Genomic DNA, 17,044 nt, shown 5'->3' with positions numbered 1-17,044 from the left:
AACCTAAAACTACGTCGATATGCAAATTTTTATTGAACTTTTTCTTTAACCCGTTGCCAGGCTTTTTATAAGAGCTTTTTAAAGTATAGGACCGGCTTGTCTATTGTACGGATCTAATCTGTCGTTTTGTACAAGGTTCAGTCAGGACTGTGCAGGAAGGGCACCGCCGTTTCTAAGCCTACTTCATCCCATCTACCTTCTTTAAGGGATGTTTAATCCAAAGCATGTATTATGTAGAAACCCGGGTTGGGTTGGGTTGGGTAGGAGTGGATCGGAAGTCTTTGATTTTCAGATTACCGCTACTTCTTTTCATTCAAATAGAACCAAGTAAAGTAGGCATCAGGGTAGTGTGGGGTTGGATATAAGCCGCTTCGATGTGAAAAAATGGGGAAGGCAGCACTCTGCATGCGGGACATACAAGAGGGTTGATACATTGCAGTCTCTGCGCACTCTTTGGACACAAAACGACTACAGCGCAGGCGCCAAGAAGCGAGATGGAAGGCAATGTCTTGCCCTCGAACGCAGTGGCTACCTCAATTGTCCATTCAAAACACATTTTTACCTCAATGTTTCGCTTGTTTCTTCATATATTTGAGTCATAAGTAGAACAACTACTCATAAGTGTAACCAGGAATGCATAAAGCCAATAGGAATCATCGGGGTAAAATTATTTGAAACACGTCATAGCCACGTGAGTGAGGAAAGGCGTGGTTCAAAGAAGATTAGTTCGTTTTACTTCAAAAACTACCACTAGGTGCATCCAGTCCCACTCCATAAGTAGTCTTTGTATCTTGGCGTCACGTGGTGCCTGTGACGTATTTCAATTACTTTGTACCCACCCGCATGTGCCTTCAATAAAGCCCCTTTAACTACCCCTAACCAAAGTCAACACCCCTTTCTATTCTCACAGCATCTCCTTCTATCCTCTCTGATTTCAAAAATCAATTGCGGTTGAAACAAAACCACGTCATGAATTAAATACCGATTCGGAACATAAAAGATTCCCACATAGTTAGTTGGGTATAAACCTCATTAGTTTGACCAGCAATAAATTAACGTTTTGTAAAAATTGTCCCACCTCTCTGTTTTAACTTTACTCCGCTCCGCCTTCCTTTACTTTTGAAGAATTAATTCCCTCTATTCAACCGCGACGTTGCGTTAAATTCATAGAATTAAAATCGATCGAAGTGGTGGTGCCGTGCGCCCGGGAGTCCCGGACTGCCTGAGTTACTCGTTTATATAAGGCAAATGGCGCAGACAGGATTTTGTCAGCTTGTTTAACTTTTACATATGATTAGATTTACGAACCCTTCCTTGTGCGTTGAAAATGCATCTATAACTTTAGTAGTGAAGGGAGATAGCGTCCACCTAACCCTAAAATTCATCGGCTTAGGACTACTGCTTGCTTTGGTATAACGGGCTTAGAGATATGATAAGAGCAGAAGGGGATAATGGAAGAAGCGTGACACTCTGCATACTCTTAATACTTCAGTTATGTAATATAATTCTTCCCAGGCTCATGCACCCTTTTTGTTTGCTCGACTTGCCCATCAAACTTCAGATGGGTATTTAACCATCGCACCGTGCTAGGGTGAATTAACTATAACTGTTTGGTATTTACTAAATCATCAGCAATAAATTAACCAACAAAACTTGATTGTCTTGACGTGGGACAAAAATTAATCCTCAAGCGCATGCATGCGTCTTGGGAAATAGTTAAGCAGCGCTAATAGATATAGTAATGATGAGGGGAACTATTTTCATGGCGTATGTGATTCGGTTTAGTAACCTTGTGCACTCCAAATGTAATATGATGTTGGGAAGATTACCCCACTTTGTGGTAGGTACACTTCTCTCGAAGAGAAGTATTATATACTTCTGATAAGGCTTAACATGTATGGGGTAATCTTATCTAAATAGGCGAGTTTGTGCAGACATCCAATTATAATCTCTGCTGTCATTAAGGCTTAGACTAAAATTACCCCGTCTTTTAAAGGACTAACAGCCTTATTCAAATCGCGTCTCCCTCTGTGTTTATTAATTCGTGAAAAGGTCTGAGTATCTTCAACCCAACTAACTAAATCAGTTCGTAATCCCTCAAATAATGTCTGTTGACGTCAAATTATTTTAATAAAATGGCCATTAATCCGTACCAAACACGTCATTTTTCGACCATAAACGACGGGAAATTACCTTATTAAATTACGCTCGTAAGCCTTGGTTAATATAAGCCTAATACACATACTGTGTTCCATGCCATAATATATTACGATATTAAAATAACATTTTTTAACGTATTCCTATAACTGGTACGTTAAACACAGCTGTTAAAGCAATAAGGCTTCTCAGCTAGGAAGATATTAATTTTGGAAATATTTAAAAAAAACTCACGGTTTTTCTTCGCGATGAGGCTGATTTTTTTAGCGATGTCTAGAAGGCAGAAAGTCTGAAGGCCACCTCCATGCTGAAGACAGTAGGGTAGAGGTTGAAGTTTCCCTTGCAAAGGCTTAGGCGTCTCGAGTAGTCTTCACTTTTATTGCAGTTAAAGAACAGATACTGTTGGTGTTTAATCGAATATTCTCATTCAGTTCATTGTTGGTACAGTATGTTCTTAAATTCGTCTAAGTTTAGGCGTTAAGTATCTTAGCAGACAGCACTAAGGAACTTACTAGCAGACAGTCTAAAAAAGAGACTTCCTGTGCAGTCTGGGAACCAGTGACCCTCTAGCGTCCGAAATAATAAACTGGTCTCCGGAAAGGTCCCAGCCTTTGTTCTCCTATAGTTTTACGATTAATAAACTGGTCCCTAGGACCAGTAACCCCCACTTCTTGAATTAAAAAAAACTAGTCCAAGCAATTGATAAACTTGTTTTGGACCAGAGGAAGTGTGCTATTTCCCACACTGTTCCTGTGTAAGTTTTAACATGCACAACTGGTCGGGGAGTCGGGACAAGCTTCTGGGTGAAAAAGTTTGAGGAAATACGACACATGTCGGTACTAATACCCCCAGGCGCCGACTACCCAGTGTCCACCGGAGGTGACTTGAACGCACCACTGCTTCCGTCACCTCCCAAGTAAACGTCATTTCATTCCCTGCTTATTCGGATTAAATACACTTCAAGCCTAAACCGACATAACCAATGACTTATTTCCCTACTTGTACACTGCTAAATAAATAAATAAAACCAAAAAAATAGATCAAAAAAACGTCCTTATTCTATACGAGAAGAAAAAACTGAAGTTTTTTGCGCTAAAAACGCCGCTACACTATAATGTCAGTTCTACGTATGCAAACGTCATACCATTCTATCTCTTAGATCAGTGTCATCCCCCCTACCAGGCGCGTACAAAAGCGCGCCTAGAGGGAGGGATACACAGTCTACTCCCCTCTCTACCGACACTAGCAAGCAACTCGAAATTACACAGCAATATCTAAAGCTAGGTTCGGGGGGAGGTAAATAAATGAGATGTATTCCCCTACACTTGTAGTACAAAGGTCGAAAGAAATGACTCATAAAAGGTCCGTTTTAAAGCAGTTTAAACTGAAAATGTCGGTGCTGATATTGGATCCTCTTTATGTTGTTCATATCGTGATAAAGATGTTAAATTGGTTATTTATGAGTGTTAATTAATTAATGTAGGGTTAATTTCACTGCAACGTTTTGACTATGAGTCAATACGTCAAGCAAGATGCTGTTACAAGAAAAGTAAATCCCGTGTTTTCTTAAGGTAAGAAAAAAACTTCGCTATGCCAATCGATATAATCAGAAATTAAAATAGACACCAAAATTAATATAATAAAATTCCAACAAGCCGTAGACCGTATAAGGACTATTATTATTTAAGCTTGAACTAAATTGGATAATGCTAATTAGATTCTATTTTCGGATTTGCATCTTTATTTATTAATATTGATAGTTTAATAAAGCTAGGTTCACACTTACAAGGGATTCGATTAAGAATTGGTTTCTCCAAATAGTTTTGAAACTACCAGTTCGAATATATTTCAACAGTCGTGGGTCACGTGACTCACGTCACGCTTTAAGAAAGACGCTTCTAAATTTCTAATAGTGCTGTCTGTTTTTGCTTGCGTTTGTGCTGTCTGTTACGAGAAAATACCGTTAAGACCTGTCTCATCCCCGGTGAAATATCCCTGAAAGAAATAAATCCTGATCTACCAGAACCAGACTCGTTTTCAGTTGGTTCACGAACTTCACGTGGCAACTTCATGAAACCGTGTTTGTAATTAGTTACGCGAGTATCCGGTTTGTTCACACAATCTCTTGGAAGCGTTTTGAATCGCTTTTTATGTGTGAACATGGCTTTAGCCTTGTCTTGGAATTAAGTTTAACTGCTTTAATTCCTACCCTTTCCATGTTTGAATATAAATCAAGCATTAAAAATTCCAAACAAAGGCCAGAGGGCGTAAAAGCGATTTAATTCAAGCTAACCTTACAATATAACAATATCTAAGCGGATTAATAAACAGCTTAAAACCCCATAGAGACTAAAGTAGTATTCATAAACTGAGGTTGAATAATAAAATCTGGTATAATATTGGGCAATAGAAGGTGGTACAGGACAACAGTGAATATAAGCCGAGGGGTCGGATACGTCCAACTTAAAGTAGCAGCGCAACGCAGCACTTAAGAAATATGTTAATAGCAAAATAATTTGTTTAAGGCCATCCAGAGATCTTCTGCCCTCTGAACGGGCCTTTAGACCTTAAACTGTTCTTATTGCATTTCTACTTTAAAATTTGAAGAATGCTTTAACCACAAAGTTTCCATTCCCTCTATAAATGGAGACCCATGCAGTAAAGGGCAAAGTACGTTGAACTAAAATCTCTAGATGGGATTCGCCCTGACGAATCCCATCTATTCACCACCCGCCGATGGTATGAACAACTTATTAAAGTTTCGGAAACATACAGTGAGCATCGACTTTTAACAAGACCCTCTACTTGTCCGTACTTTTAGGAAAAGCGGTACGGTGGCGGTGGTCGTAGGTTGCGTTGGGCGGAAGGGGTACAGGCCACAGTGAGTGAGGATTGAGGAAGGCGGGTAGAACGCAAAGATTCGAAAATAATATATGACTTGAGGGAATTGGAGCAACCAGGCATGTAGATCGAAGTAGGCAAAGGCGATGCTACGTACGAGGTTGGCTAGATGGACCAACCATGACAGGGTTATTGGAATTCAGATGGTTTTAGTAGTGATAAGCGAGTGTTTTTTGGTGTCTGAATGCCAAGAACTCGTGAATGAATGTCATCCAATGTTACAATAACAATGGTCCATCGAACTATCTGAGAATGTTCATATACTTGCGAGAGAGAGAGGTGAGAAGTAGAAATGTTAGTGGCCATGTATGGCAATGAAAGTCTCCCATAGTACCTTGCGCACGTTCCTACCCTTGGTAGGGGATTGTTAAGTGCTGCCGCCTAGCGCAATTTAAAATTGAAGCTATTTCTCACCAATTAGCTTCTATTTTTAAGACGCAGGTGGCATTGTCAACCTTTACGTACTGTAGGGCCCTACCAAAACGGTACTGAGGATGCTTGGGGGATGGGCTTCGTTTGCCGTGACGTAGATGGGGTACAGAGGCTACGTTATAGGTGTGGAGCTTTTAACAATCCAGTAGAATACGTGTAAGCTCACAAAACCGTATGGCTTCTTGGTCTTACCAGTTTCCTACTAAAATTTGCTTTCGTATCTATGAGCGGACTAATTAACTTGGGGCTGGGACATCTTAAAGATACAAATGGTCAAATGTTAATGTTGAAACTGACATATCTGAAATTACTTAGAAGTTCGAAAAACATCAAAGTTGGGATTGGATTATGTTTTTCAGAGACCTGTTCTGTTTAGGCTACGGCCATGTGAAATGTCAGTCAACATAAAGGCGTTCTAATTACATATGGCGGTATCCTCTTCAGTTTCTTAGTCATAATGGATTAGTTCACAAAAGTTCAGTGCAGTCAGGCGAAATTTAGGTCAATTATCATTGAGACGAAGACGATTTCGAGTCATTTAGTAGACTGCATGATTACCAAACTGCACGCTTTTTTGTCGTATTTTTGGGCAACCATATGTATTCTAGTAACCGTTGAGGCCTGTAAGGAGGCCCGCCAGCGAAAGAGGTCGAGGAACAAGAGGCTGGTTGAAGGAAATCGGAAATAGAGATGGAGGAGAGGAGGAAGTAGAATATGAGGGCGGAAGAAAATTATGTCAGATTGCTATCGGGGTTGTTTGCGAATGGCGGTGTGGTGCGGTGCACGGTACTAGCCTAGCTCTGGCTCGCGCAATGTCTATCCATATATCGTTGCATCGATTTTTACCTCTCCCCTTCAACCATCTCCGGTTTAACAAGTTAAGTTCACACTGACAGAGATAATCTTTGAATTATTTCATATTCAATATGATTTTAATCAAGTTTCCCGACATTTAGACGAGATTAATTAATTTAATAATATGAATAAATTAATTTTAAGCACAACAAGTTTAAAGCCTACTTAGAAAGTTCCTCCAATTAACTATCTCTCTTGATAAAATTTAAATTTAATTTGTCAGCGGGATTTCAAATTGACCTTGCTCTGATCTGTCACAACATTTAGTAGCAGTTAATTTTTGATTTAGATTACATTGGACCTGATTTTAACTAACATTAATTGGAATTACCCATCGAATACAGTTAGTCCGATTTGAACAAAGCGATTGTATCTGTTATTGGGACCAAAATGTACCATTACGAAACATTCTCCTTTGGTAGTTAAGTGCGAACGTATCTTTTACTTCGTCGGAGCTCGAGCTCCGTCCGTAACATCTACGGTTGAATTTAACGACGGCAGCTTGGTCGCTAGCTGTTTCAAGAACAGCTGGGAAAGTTGTTGCTAACAAAATTGAGAAACAAAAAAGCTGAATTTTAGGAAATACTCTTTCTAGAAGCTTTCCTAGACCTAATACTGTATCCTTGATTACAATAGCTGTGTTATTACATCATAAAACGGGTGACGCTTACAAAGAATAATATCCGGTAACTTCATGGCTGGCTATTCCAGATAAAACGCAAAAGAATGGTGGTAATAAAAAGCCAGAGGTTCTTTGTTTTTAACCTTTGGAAGAAGATTCAACATAACTTTGATAAGAACTTATCTATTATTAGTGAATACGGTCGTTCATGAGGAAAGAACTCGATTATACAGGGTAACCCAAAAATTGTGGCAGGATCAAAGTACAGTGGATTCTGTGGGCCATTTTGAGTCGAAAATGTTCTATGAAAATTTGTCCTAAGGGCTATCGTAAATAAGTTATTTCTACGAAATTGCAATATCGACTTCTTCGCCAGTCTTGATAAAAATTGGAAGAGAACACTTTTAAACGTTGAAAGAAGTCGAACTTGAATCGAATACAAATGATGCAGTATTACAGAAGCACTTTATCGGTTTCGAATTGGAACAACCAAATCGAAAGTGCCTGTTAAAATATATCATACTCCGGATATTTTTACAAAACAAAAGAAGGGTACAAAGGCTTAAGTAACCCTTCGTTTCCGCTACTGTCCATGGCATCAAAGACAAAAGGATCGTTATTTTGCGATTTTAAAGGACAAGACTCACAAAAGAAAAAAGCTAACAGAGTGGACTAGAAGATCCCCTCCCCATTAAAACCAACCTAAGTCTAACGCTACCTTAATCTAAACCCTATCATAAATCAAACCCCAACTTAGCATTATACCTAACCTAACCCCAACTTAACCTTGCCTTACCTAACCTTAACCTAAGCTAAACTAACCTAACCTCAACCAAAGCTAACTGAACCTAAACCTAAGCTAACCTAATCCTAACCTAAGCTAACCCAACTCTAACCTTAACCCAAGCTAACCTAACCCAAACCAAACGTAAACCTAAGCTAGCCTAACCCTAACATAACCTAAACCTAACCTAACCTAACCTAACCTAACCCTAACCCTAACCAAACGTAAACCCAAGTTAACCTAAGCTAACCTAACGTAACCTAAACCTAAGCTAACCTAACCCTAACCATCCGTAAACTATCACACAGAAAAGGGGGAGGACCATGTTACTGTCTATCCCCGCAAACTGGGTTACTAACAGACTGGCAGATTAAACTGTGTACTTCTGGGACGTTTTTGATGTCATTTGTCTTATTTATAGCTCTAATTCAGTTTTGTGAATTTGATTTCCACGTGACGACCCCTTTAAAGAAATGAAGAAAGAGGTTTGGCTAAGTTCCGTTCCGTCGGTGTAGTAGCTGGGCTCGCGCGGCGACGCTACACGACTCCTTCTTAAAAGGTTTTTCTTCAGAATAAAGGCAGATTCGCTTTTCTTCCGTGATACTTAGAAAAGAATTTAGGGAAAAAGAGTCAAGAATAAAAAGAAAACAATGTCATGAAATCCTCGTTTGGCTACATACCAAAAGGGCTTTTAGCGCAAAAGATTGATTTCCGTTTTAACAGTGACATCCTAAAAGCTTGTAGGCGACAAACTGCTTTGGCCGATCTGATCCCCCTTAACTTTTTTATTTTTCTCAATTTTCCTCTAAGGTTTTTAAACCATCCAGCTATGTTTATAAAGACTAAATGGAAAGTTTTGTGACATTCGTCCGTTATTCACTTATACGCCCGTCCCATATGTGTTTTGTTTTCGTTTAGTTTTTGGTAAAAGAAATCCATTCGTACTTTGGGTTTGCTTTTTTTATTTTGTTGATTTTTAGTATGCGGGTGTTTTTTTGGGAACACATCCAACTGTCACTTGGTTCTTGTTTCTGTCCATCAGACGAGTCAGGACTGCGGAATTGTTTGTGGTTTTTGTGACAGATTCAGTGTGAATAAATTATTTATTCTTATCTCGGATGTTTTATGCAATGCAACTGGGGTAATTTCCATTTAGAGATGAACCGGATTGTTGGCCTGTCTTAGATTTGGAATGATTTTGGGTTCATTCATGCCTTCCTGATTGGTTGTGTGCACTAAAGGGCTAGGGAAATTTCCTCCCCTTTTCTTAACTTTAACAGGGTTGCCAATAATTTGTGAACTGAATGATCTTATTCGAACAGAACTGCAAGCTTTGAAATGCACTCACAAATGACTGCATGGCAACACTTGTCTGAACACTATCTATAAAATAGTACAGGAGGGACCTGCATGCAGTGGTGGCTTTCTTGCAGTAGGTGCGTCTCCTGGTGGCGGATTTGACTGAAACATAAACCATGATAACCTACTGTGATCTCTATCTCTAATTGCGACACGTGAATGAAAATTCGCAGTAAGTGTTGATGAAACCCATACTTACTGAGAGTTATATGATGAAACCCATACTTACTGAGAGTTCTATGACGAAACCCATACCTTCCTTGAGTTTTATGACGAAACCCATACCTTCCTCGGGTTTTATGACGAAACCCATACCTTCCTCGAGTTTCATGACGAAACCCATACCTACCTCGAGTTTTATGACGAAACCCATACCTACCTCGAGTTTTATGACGAAACCCATACCTACCTCGAGTTTTATGACGAAACCCATACCTACCTCGAGCTTCATGACGAAACCCATAAGTTTCTCGAGTTTTATGCCGAAACCCATAAGTTTCTCGAGTTTTATGCCGAAAGCCATACCTTCCTCGAGTTTTATGACGAAACCCATATCTACCTCCAGTTCAAAGGAACACCCGCTATGAGCATATCAGAAACGTTACAATATACAACCCTGCAGCAGAAATACCTTACAGATGATATAACGGATAAAACAACACCTGGTGAATAAAAAACTGTAGACAAAATTGAATATACTACAATCAGAGACATGTCTGTGAAAAAAAGGTATATATATTCGGTTAAAATTTTCCAAACAGCAAAATATAGGCCTACCAACGTCGTACGTAGCTCGCGCCTTCTGAACCGTAAGTGAATTTTCAATTTGCGCTGCTGTATATACCCCTAGAGAACGTGAACGCTGGAAGACTCTTATTCGACGGGGCGAAAAATTCCATTATTTTGATTTTGAAGGTATATAGAGCCAAGCACATCTATATCCGTTTTTCTATATTTAATAGATAAAAGAATAGAGGAGTGAAAGGCATTGTGGGAAGGGAATCTCGAAACGAAAAACTAAACGAACAACAGTATATCCGGGCACAAGGAGAGAAGAAAATAAAAAAAAATCTCCATTCACCCAGCGAGAAACGAGTTTAAGGCGCGCAAAGGAATTCCTCAAAAAACTTTCTACGGTTCTCCCCAAGTATAGTAAATCATAACACGGTCATCTTTTCCACTATCCATCAATAACCGACGAGGAAGAAGAGTCGTGTTCTGTACTCTACAGTCAGCAGGGGAAACGATAGCTTGGCTGTTTAGTACTGGGACTAGAATCCAATTGGTTCCAAACTGCTTCTTCATTAATTGCTACATGGGGAGATGCAAACACACCAGGGACGGGGGAGGCTTCCTTCTTGGGTTAATTTCCCTCTTGTGAAGATGCACCGCTAGAGGCAGTGTGAGTTGGCTAGCCTACCTCACAGCGTGTAGTGAACTCTGGTTAACTCCGTCTGGCGTTGCCTCTTGGCACCAGGGAAGTAACCTAAGATTGCAGCCTGCCCATGTGCGTTGATTTCCATGCATGCAATTAATTTCATGGTCTACTAAGCGTACTTTTTAGTACTCGGACTACGAATCTACTAGTCCTAAACTCTTGATCTTCTTAGGTTGTATTTACACCAAACAACAACATTTCTTCTGTATGCATATAATGAAAGGCGAAACTACCTTTCGGAAGCCATTTTCTAAAATGGTATCCATTTGAAACTAAAATCTGCACAGCTTTGGTATTAGAGCTAATGAACAAGCTTGCAACGTTTCAGTTGAGCCGCTTTAGTTAGATATTAAGAAAAAATTGCGTTTGTGACAGGCATTTCCATATGTTTCGGCATACGTTAATAGCATGGCTGACATATTGTATCTGTCACATCGTGCTCCGTAGCAAGTTTCCGACAATAGGCATGCCAGTAACTCGTGAGTTTCATACACACGGACAAAACCATCCATGAAGGCAGAACATTTGAAAGACTTCCTTGAATTTAGTTATGATTCTATTCTGGTTGTTTAACTGTCTTAGGTATAGAAAACATCGTACGTCTAAAAGAGGAAAGGGCAGTCTTCATTTTGACGCCGGTTACGCTGGCTTTCGCGTATAAGAGCTCCATAGCGAGTCACGTAAAATGGATTGCAGAGACGTTCTTCATGAGCCCTGTGTACCGAAGGCATCATGAAGGTACCGTCGTCATCATACATGTAGGGAGCTGCCAACAACAAAAGCCGTGACTGATCGCCTTTTCCCAATGGAGATCATAAAGAAGAATACTCAGAATCGGAAAAAGAAGTTGGCTTCCGGTCTCTAACGCCATATACTGCCAGATATCAACCTTGAAATGGCGCGGCATTCCAATTTTTATGGGTTACTTAAAGTGTTAACGAGTATTATCAAATCTTTCAACCGTTCTCCTTTGGAAAATTTGAACCCGGAGTTGATTGTAAAATGCAATCGCTAACAGGGAATTCCATTGGACTGCTTCGAGGGCTCTCGGACTGCTCTGAAAAGTTAAGAGTGTTCCATTGGTAAATCAAGATCATCTTTCCCTTGCATTCATGTCGTTCATTAGCCCGAATTCAGTTCGGAACCGATCTGTATTATAAGGATCACTCTTTAAATCAGAATTGGCCTCTGCTTAGCTTTCGTAACTATGACGTAGTAGGTCGTCTGCTTAGCTTATTCAACTATGACGTAGTAGGTCGTCTGGTTAGCTTATTCAACTATGACGTAGAAGGCCGTCAGCTTAGCTTATCCAACTATGACGTAGTAGGTCGTCTGGTTAGCTTATTCAACTATGACGTAGAAGGCCGTCAGCTTAGCTTATCCAACTATGACGTAGTAGGTCGTCTGCTTAGCTTATTCAACTATGACGTAGAAGGCCGTCAGCTTAGCCTATCCAACTATGACTTATAGAAAACTGTCTGCTTAGATTATTCAACTATGACGTAGAAGGCCGTCAGCTTAGCCTATCCAACTATGACTTATAGAAAACTGTCTGCTTAGATTATTCAACTATGACGTGGTAGCGGAAATGAAGCGTAAGACGAAAGTACCATCATGTGGTTTTGGTTATAAAAAGAAAAACATGTTACGTGATGATTGGTGCGTTTAAGTATCGCTTTACAGCAAGAAACGCGACTCATTGGAGATCAACCCAAGACTGCAAATCACGCTATACAAAGCGACGAAAAATATAGAAAAAGAGAAATAAAAGTGAAGATGCCCAAAACTTCCGACAATGAATCACGAATCTCATTTTGCTCGTCTATACCTCGCACCTCGGAGAGTATCTCCTTCAGTCTTTCTTGACTTGTATCTTTATTACTAGGGTGTTCCTTCGGTGTTACGGAATACAATATCTTTCATATCGACGGGATATTTTCTTTTTGCTTACTGTTATCCCAAAACCCTGGAGAGCCTAATTGCTCGCGAGAAATGAGATTGGAAAATCGAATGACAACGTGGTAAACAGGATACACAGGGTGTTTCTGATAAGTCTGTAATGAATTAAAGGGTGTGTTCTAAAAGTTTATTAGATACGTTCCATGATGATAAGTTTGTCACTGGTTATAAACTGGAGCTTGTAATTTTGAAGTGAATGAGGTAGGTCATAGATTCAGGGTAAAGCGACATACGCCTGGTGAGGCGCTGCTGTCAAATTTGGGCTTAGTAAGTTCAGACTAAATAGGACCTAGATGGAATTTGGTCCTGCAAAATTAACCATTGAATGTAGGACTTCAATTCTCGCTTCCGTCGTTCTCGAACTAGCTCGAACTGTAAGTCTCTAGCAATGCGGACTTCAACTTGACCCAAAGAACAAGCACATCAACTTACGGGAGACGTATCAGAAACACCCTGTTTGGAGATTACGATAGTGAAGATAACGCAAGTGATGAAACGCATTTCTCATTATTCGCATAAAGTTGGAATATGGGTTTTGTTATATGAACGAAAAGAAGAGAAAATCACTTTTGACTGAGGAGGAAATCACTTCCATGATTGAAAAAGCACCCAGCTGACAATAGATGTCAGCAATGTACTCCGCAACCTTATTATACGACAGTTCCCCATTGAGAACAAGTGACCGATTTTGTATAAGCAAAGACTGCGGAAATTAGATTGATAAAACAGTTTTTGTACCTTTCACACCTCATTGATTTTTTTACTTCTATTACGAGTTCATAAGATATGTTCCATAAGTTTGTCACTGGTTACAAACTGGATTTTGTAATTTTGAAGTGATTGAAGTTGGTCATAGATTCAGGGTAAAGCGACGCCTGGTGAGGCGCTGTCAAGGGCTTAGTACAGACCAAATAGGACCTAGATGGAAGTCCTGCAAAATTAACCACCAAATGTAGGACTTCAATTCTCGCTTCCGTCGTTCTTGAACTTGCTCGAGCTGTAAGTCTCTAACAATACGAAGTATATTAAGTGTCATACTTAGAGAACATATCTTATAAACTTATGGTTATTGTAATGTCTCTTGCTATGTAAGTTGCTAAAGAACGATTCACAAAGACTTGTAACAGAAAGCAATTTAATAATTTAAAAAACCTCAGAATCGGAAATGAGTGAAAATATTTCGGGGCAGTATTCCTTCATCAATTTGACATAAGCAATTTCGTCAGTTTTTCGGACAGGTATTCCAGATGTTAAATGATTTGTCATATGAAACACTATTGACATATCAGTCATCAATGACTTTATCGCGTCTTCATCGGGTACAAATGCCAGTTGAGAGTCTATGGTTCTTTCCTTTAACTGCACTACCTCAAGACCACACGTGTTATTACTTGAACTTACGAATGGTATATAGTGTCTGAAATCTTCCGAGTCTATTTCTTGGTTAAGGCAATGAATTAGAGCCATATTGACGAAATATGGTGGTCCAACACCGTTATAAGATATAGGATCGTAGCTTTCTTCAAATCTTTCGATTGTTAGGTTTAAAATTGGGTGTAGTGGATTTAAGAATCCGAACAAACTGCTTTCCGTTCCGTATGCGCTACCAGTACACATGAAGTCACCTAATTGGTCCAAGGATCTGTGTTAAGTGATGTTATCATAAGTTTAAAAGATACAGGTCGTTCCAAAAATGATTGTAATAAGTATATAAGATATGTTCCATAAGTATTACACTACCAATACTTCGAAATGCTAGAGACTTAGAGCTCGAGCTAGTTCAAGAACGACGGAAGCGAGAATTGAAGTCCTAGACTCGGTGGTGGTTAATTTTGCAGGACCAAGTTCCATCTAGGTCCTATTTAGTCTGAACTTACTAAGCCTTTGACAGCGTCTCACCAGGCGTCTTCGCTTTACCCTGAATCTATGACCTACTTCAATCACTTCATGACAAGCTCCAGTTTGTAACCAGTGACAAACTTATGAAACATATCTTATGAACTTATTATAGTACTGATTTTAAACAATGGTATACATTTAAAAAGTTAAATATCCCTTTGAGGAAACGATTAATTCATGTGATTTACGTAAAGAAAAATTCACTTCAAATTACTTTAAAATAAACGTATCCAAATCCATGTAAATGCCACCTCTCTTATAGATGATTAAGTAACGAAGAGCTTGCGATAAATGTTCCACTTTGTATTTGCTTTCGTTCCTTTCTTCACTTTTATACCAACTTTCCATTTTAGTGCCTCGAAATTCTTCATCTACGTTGAAAACCTCAATTTCAATGTTGTTGAATTTCTCTAATAGCTTTCGGGTAACGCGATGTTCGAATGTTTTGCTATCGGTGGTTGCCATCAGAAGGACAATATTCATATCTGGATTCGATTTAGCAGCCGATTCTAAGGAGCACGCTTGTCTGTAGTTTAAATACGTTTTGTTCGATGTTTCTATGGCGTATATTGTACGAGGAATTTCGAAATCTGTTTTATGTATTATTTTTATTTTCACTTCGGGCTGGTTATGGTGAGATATGTTTTCCGCTTCTTCATTGGTAGTTAGTCCTTTCAGGTCTGTGTTATGTTATGATAAAACATGCAATTAGCAAAGGCTAATATTAATATAAATAAAATGAGGAAATGGAATGGATGTAGGTGCCATTGTGCCCAGTGTCTCGCTTTTTCTCTAGATTCATTGGTTTATCAATCAATGCTCTATTTAATATTACGTAATTCTTTTTTGAGGCATTGATCTGAGCGTTTGATAATTTTGGGTTCTTGGAGATAATTATACACAGTTTACAGACTATGAGGATTCATATTATTTACACATGGAGGCTAGGCTTCAGGTGTTACACAAAGAGGCCTGACTCATTGGGTGAGTCACTGAGTCTAAAAGCTAGACCTCCTTGTGTAAATTGTGTGAATACTCCTAGTCTGTAAACTATGTATAGATTGGTGTGACCGTGCATAAAGAACAAACAAACAAATTTCGGAAAATTATACAGGGTATTTCTGATAGGTCTGTTATCAATTTGGGGCAGTTTTCTTTGTTCTATGACATTTTGCCGTTCGTGTCACTGTTTTTGAGTTAGGATTTGAGTGTTTTAGGGATGACCCCTTAATTAAATTAGAAATCATTGACTGTTCAATTTCTTATAATTTAAGGGGTCATTGGTAAAATACTCAATCATCTAAAGAACACTATCCCATAATTTCTGATATACCTTTCATAAACATATAAGTTCCCCCAATAATAGAATAATGACATGAATATTTTTCAAACTTACGAATGTTGAGTATTAAGACGGCTATTATTAAAATGAATATTATAAATATAAAGAAAATAGCCATTTGCAAATCTCTTTTTCGACGAACAACCTGATCATAACTAAACCGGTGTTTTCCCATTACCATGCACGACAGTGGAAAATTTCAAGCTAAAAATTATTAATAAACGGTTCACTTTTTTGAATTAATTTAATAATATATCTTTTAAAAGAAACCTAAATAGTTTGCCTTAACCGACCGTGTTTTTTGATGTTTAGTTTTATATGCAGTGAGATTCAGTTCAAAAGCCTTCTGACTAAAAATGTGTTATTTTCTCGTGGCCCGATTTGTAAGCGCTTTCCGCAATGTACTGGTATGAAACTCGCATTTACTAAAACACGTGTGTTTGTAAATATCAGTATATGTACAGGTATGAACTTTGTTGAATTCAAATCCACAAGTAGTAATATGTATAAAATAAAAATATATGGATTATACAACGAAAACCACAAAAAAAACCGTAATTAAAAATGCATTATAATCAGGGATTATGGTAACTTAAAGCTTCAAAGTTTAAAACGGATTTTCTCTTAAAACTTTGCTGACTGCGTTCAGCGAGATAAACCGATTATATAACCTGTCTTTTCGGTACGTGCAGCTGAACGCATCTTTTCGACGTTTACAAAAACATAAACCCCTTTTATAACAACAGGCTAGTTTGTGACAAATTTTAGCAATTCCTATTTCGAATTGTGCAAATAACAATTTTAAACCAAAATATTGGTTGCAAAAACATTTCTCTGCAAAATGCTGGCAATTATATATGACTGAGCCTTTACTTCAACACAGGACAATATGACCCTTGTCATTGGAATTGTTCTAGATAGGAATATATACAGCTGCTAGGAATCATTGTGCTCATGTTCATTTCAATGCGGGTTTTGTGGGCCGGGCTTGAGAAATATACGTCACGCCTAATAATTCTTACGTCTTTCTAACGTAATTTAATTGTTTGGTAGCAATCCAAGGTCAACACGCAGTGAGATAGATGGTTGGCGAGGTAAAACTCGTCATACAAAATGATTAGTCTATGGATCTTTCCACAATATTCGCCTAGATACGTTAAGAAAATGACTTCACAATAATTTCAATTAACTGTATGTAGGCCAACTCGTGTTCTAACCAATACCAACTTTCCGCGTCTAATTCTTTAATGTATTATTCCACATAATTTTCGCTTCGGAACTGTACATTTGCACTAG

General features: G+C 38.7%; 2 protein-coding genes across 2 annotated transcripts in view; one reads left to right on the top strand and one right to left on the bottom strand.

Annotated features, from left to right (window-relative positions):
* Positions 1 to 17,044, top strand: part of LOC149618554 (protein O-mannosyl-transferase Tmtc3-like) — a 51,489-nt gene that overhangs the window by 18,094 nt on the left and 16,351 nt on the right. The window lies entirely within an intron of this gene.
* On the bottom strand, positions 13,651 to 15,866 carry LOC149618555 (alpha1,4-N-acetylgalactosaminyltransferase 2-like). The gene is made up of 3 exons (XM_089854494.1): positions 15,803 to 15,866; positions 14,621 to 15,086; positions 13,651 to 14,149 (listed from the first exon to the last, which is right to left on the bottom strand). Exons 1-3 carry the CDS (start codon positions 15,864 to 15,866, stop codon positions 13,651 to 13,653), a joined length of 1,029 nt encoding a protein of 342 aa, XP_089710620.1.

Source organism: Phalangium opilio, unplaced genomic scaffold, assembly GCF_054372755.1.
Source record: "Phalangium opilio isolate 3A_F unplaced genomic scaffold, DU_Popi_V2 ptg000209l_1, whole genome shotgun sequence".
NCBI lineage: Eukaryota > Metazoa > Arthropoda > Arachnida > Opiliones > Phalangiidae > Phalangium > Phalangium opilio.
The sequence above is the reverse complement of the archived record's forward strand: the minus strand, read 5'-3'. Positions and strand labels throughout refer to the sequence as shown.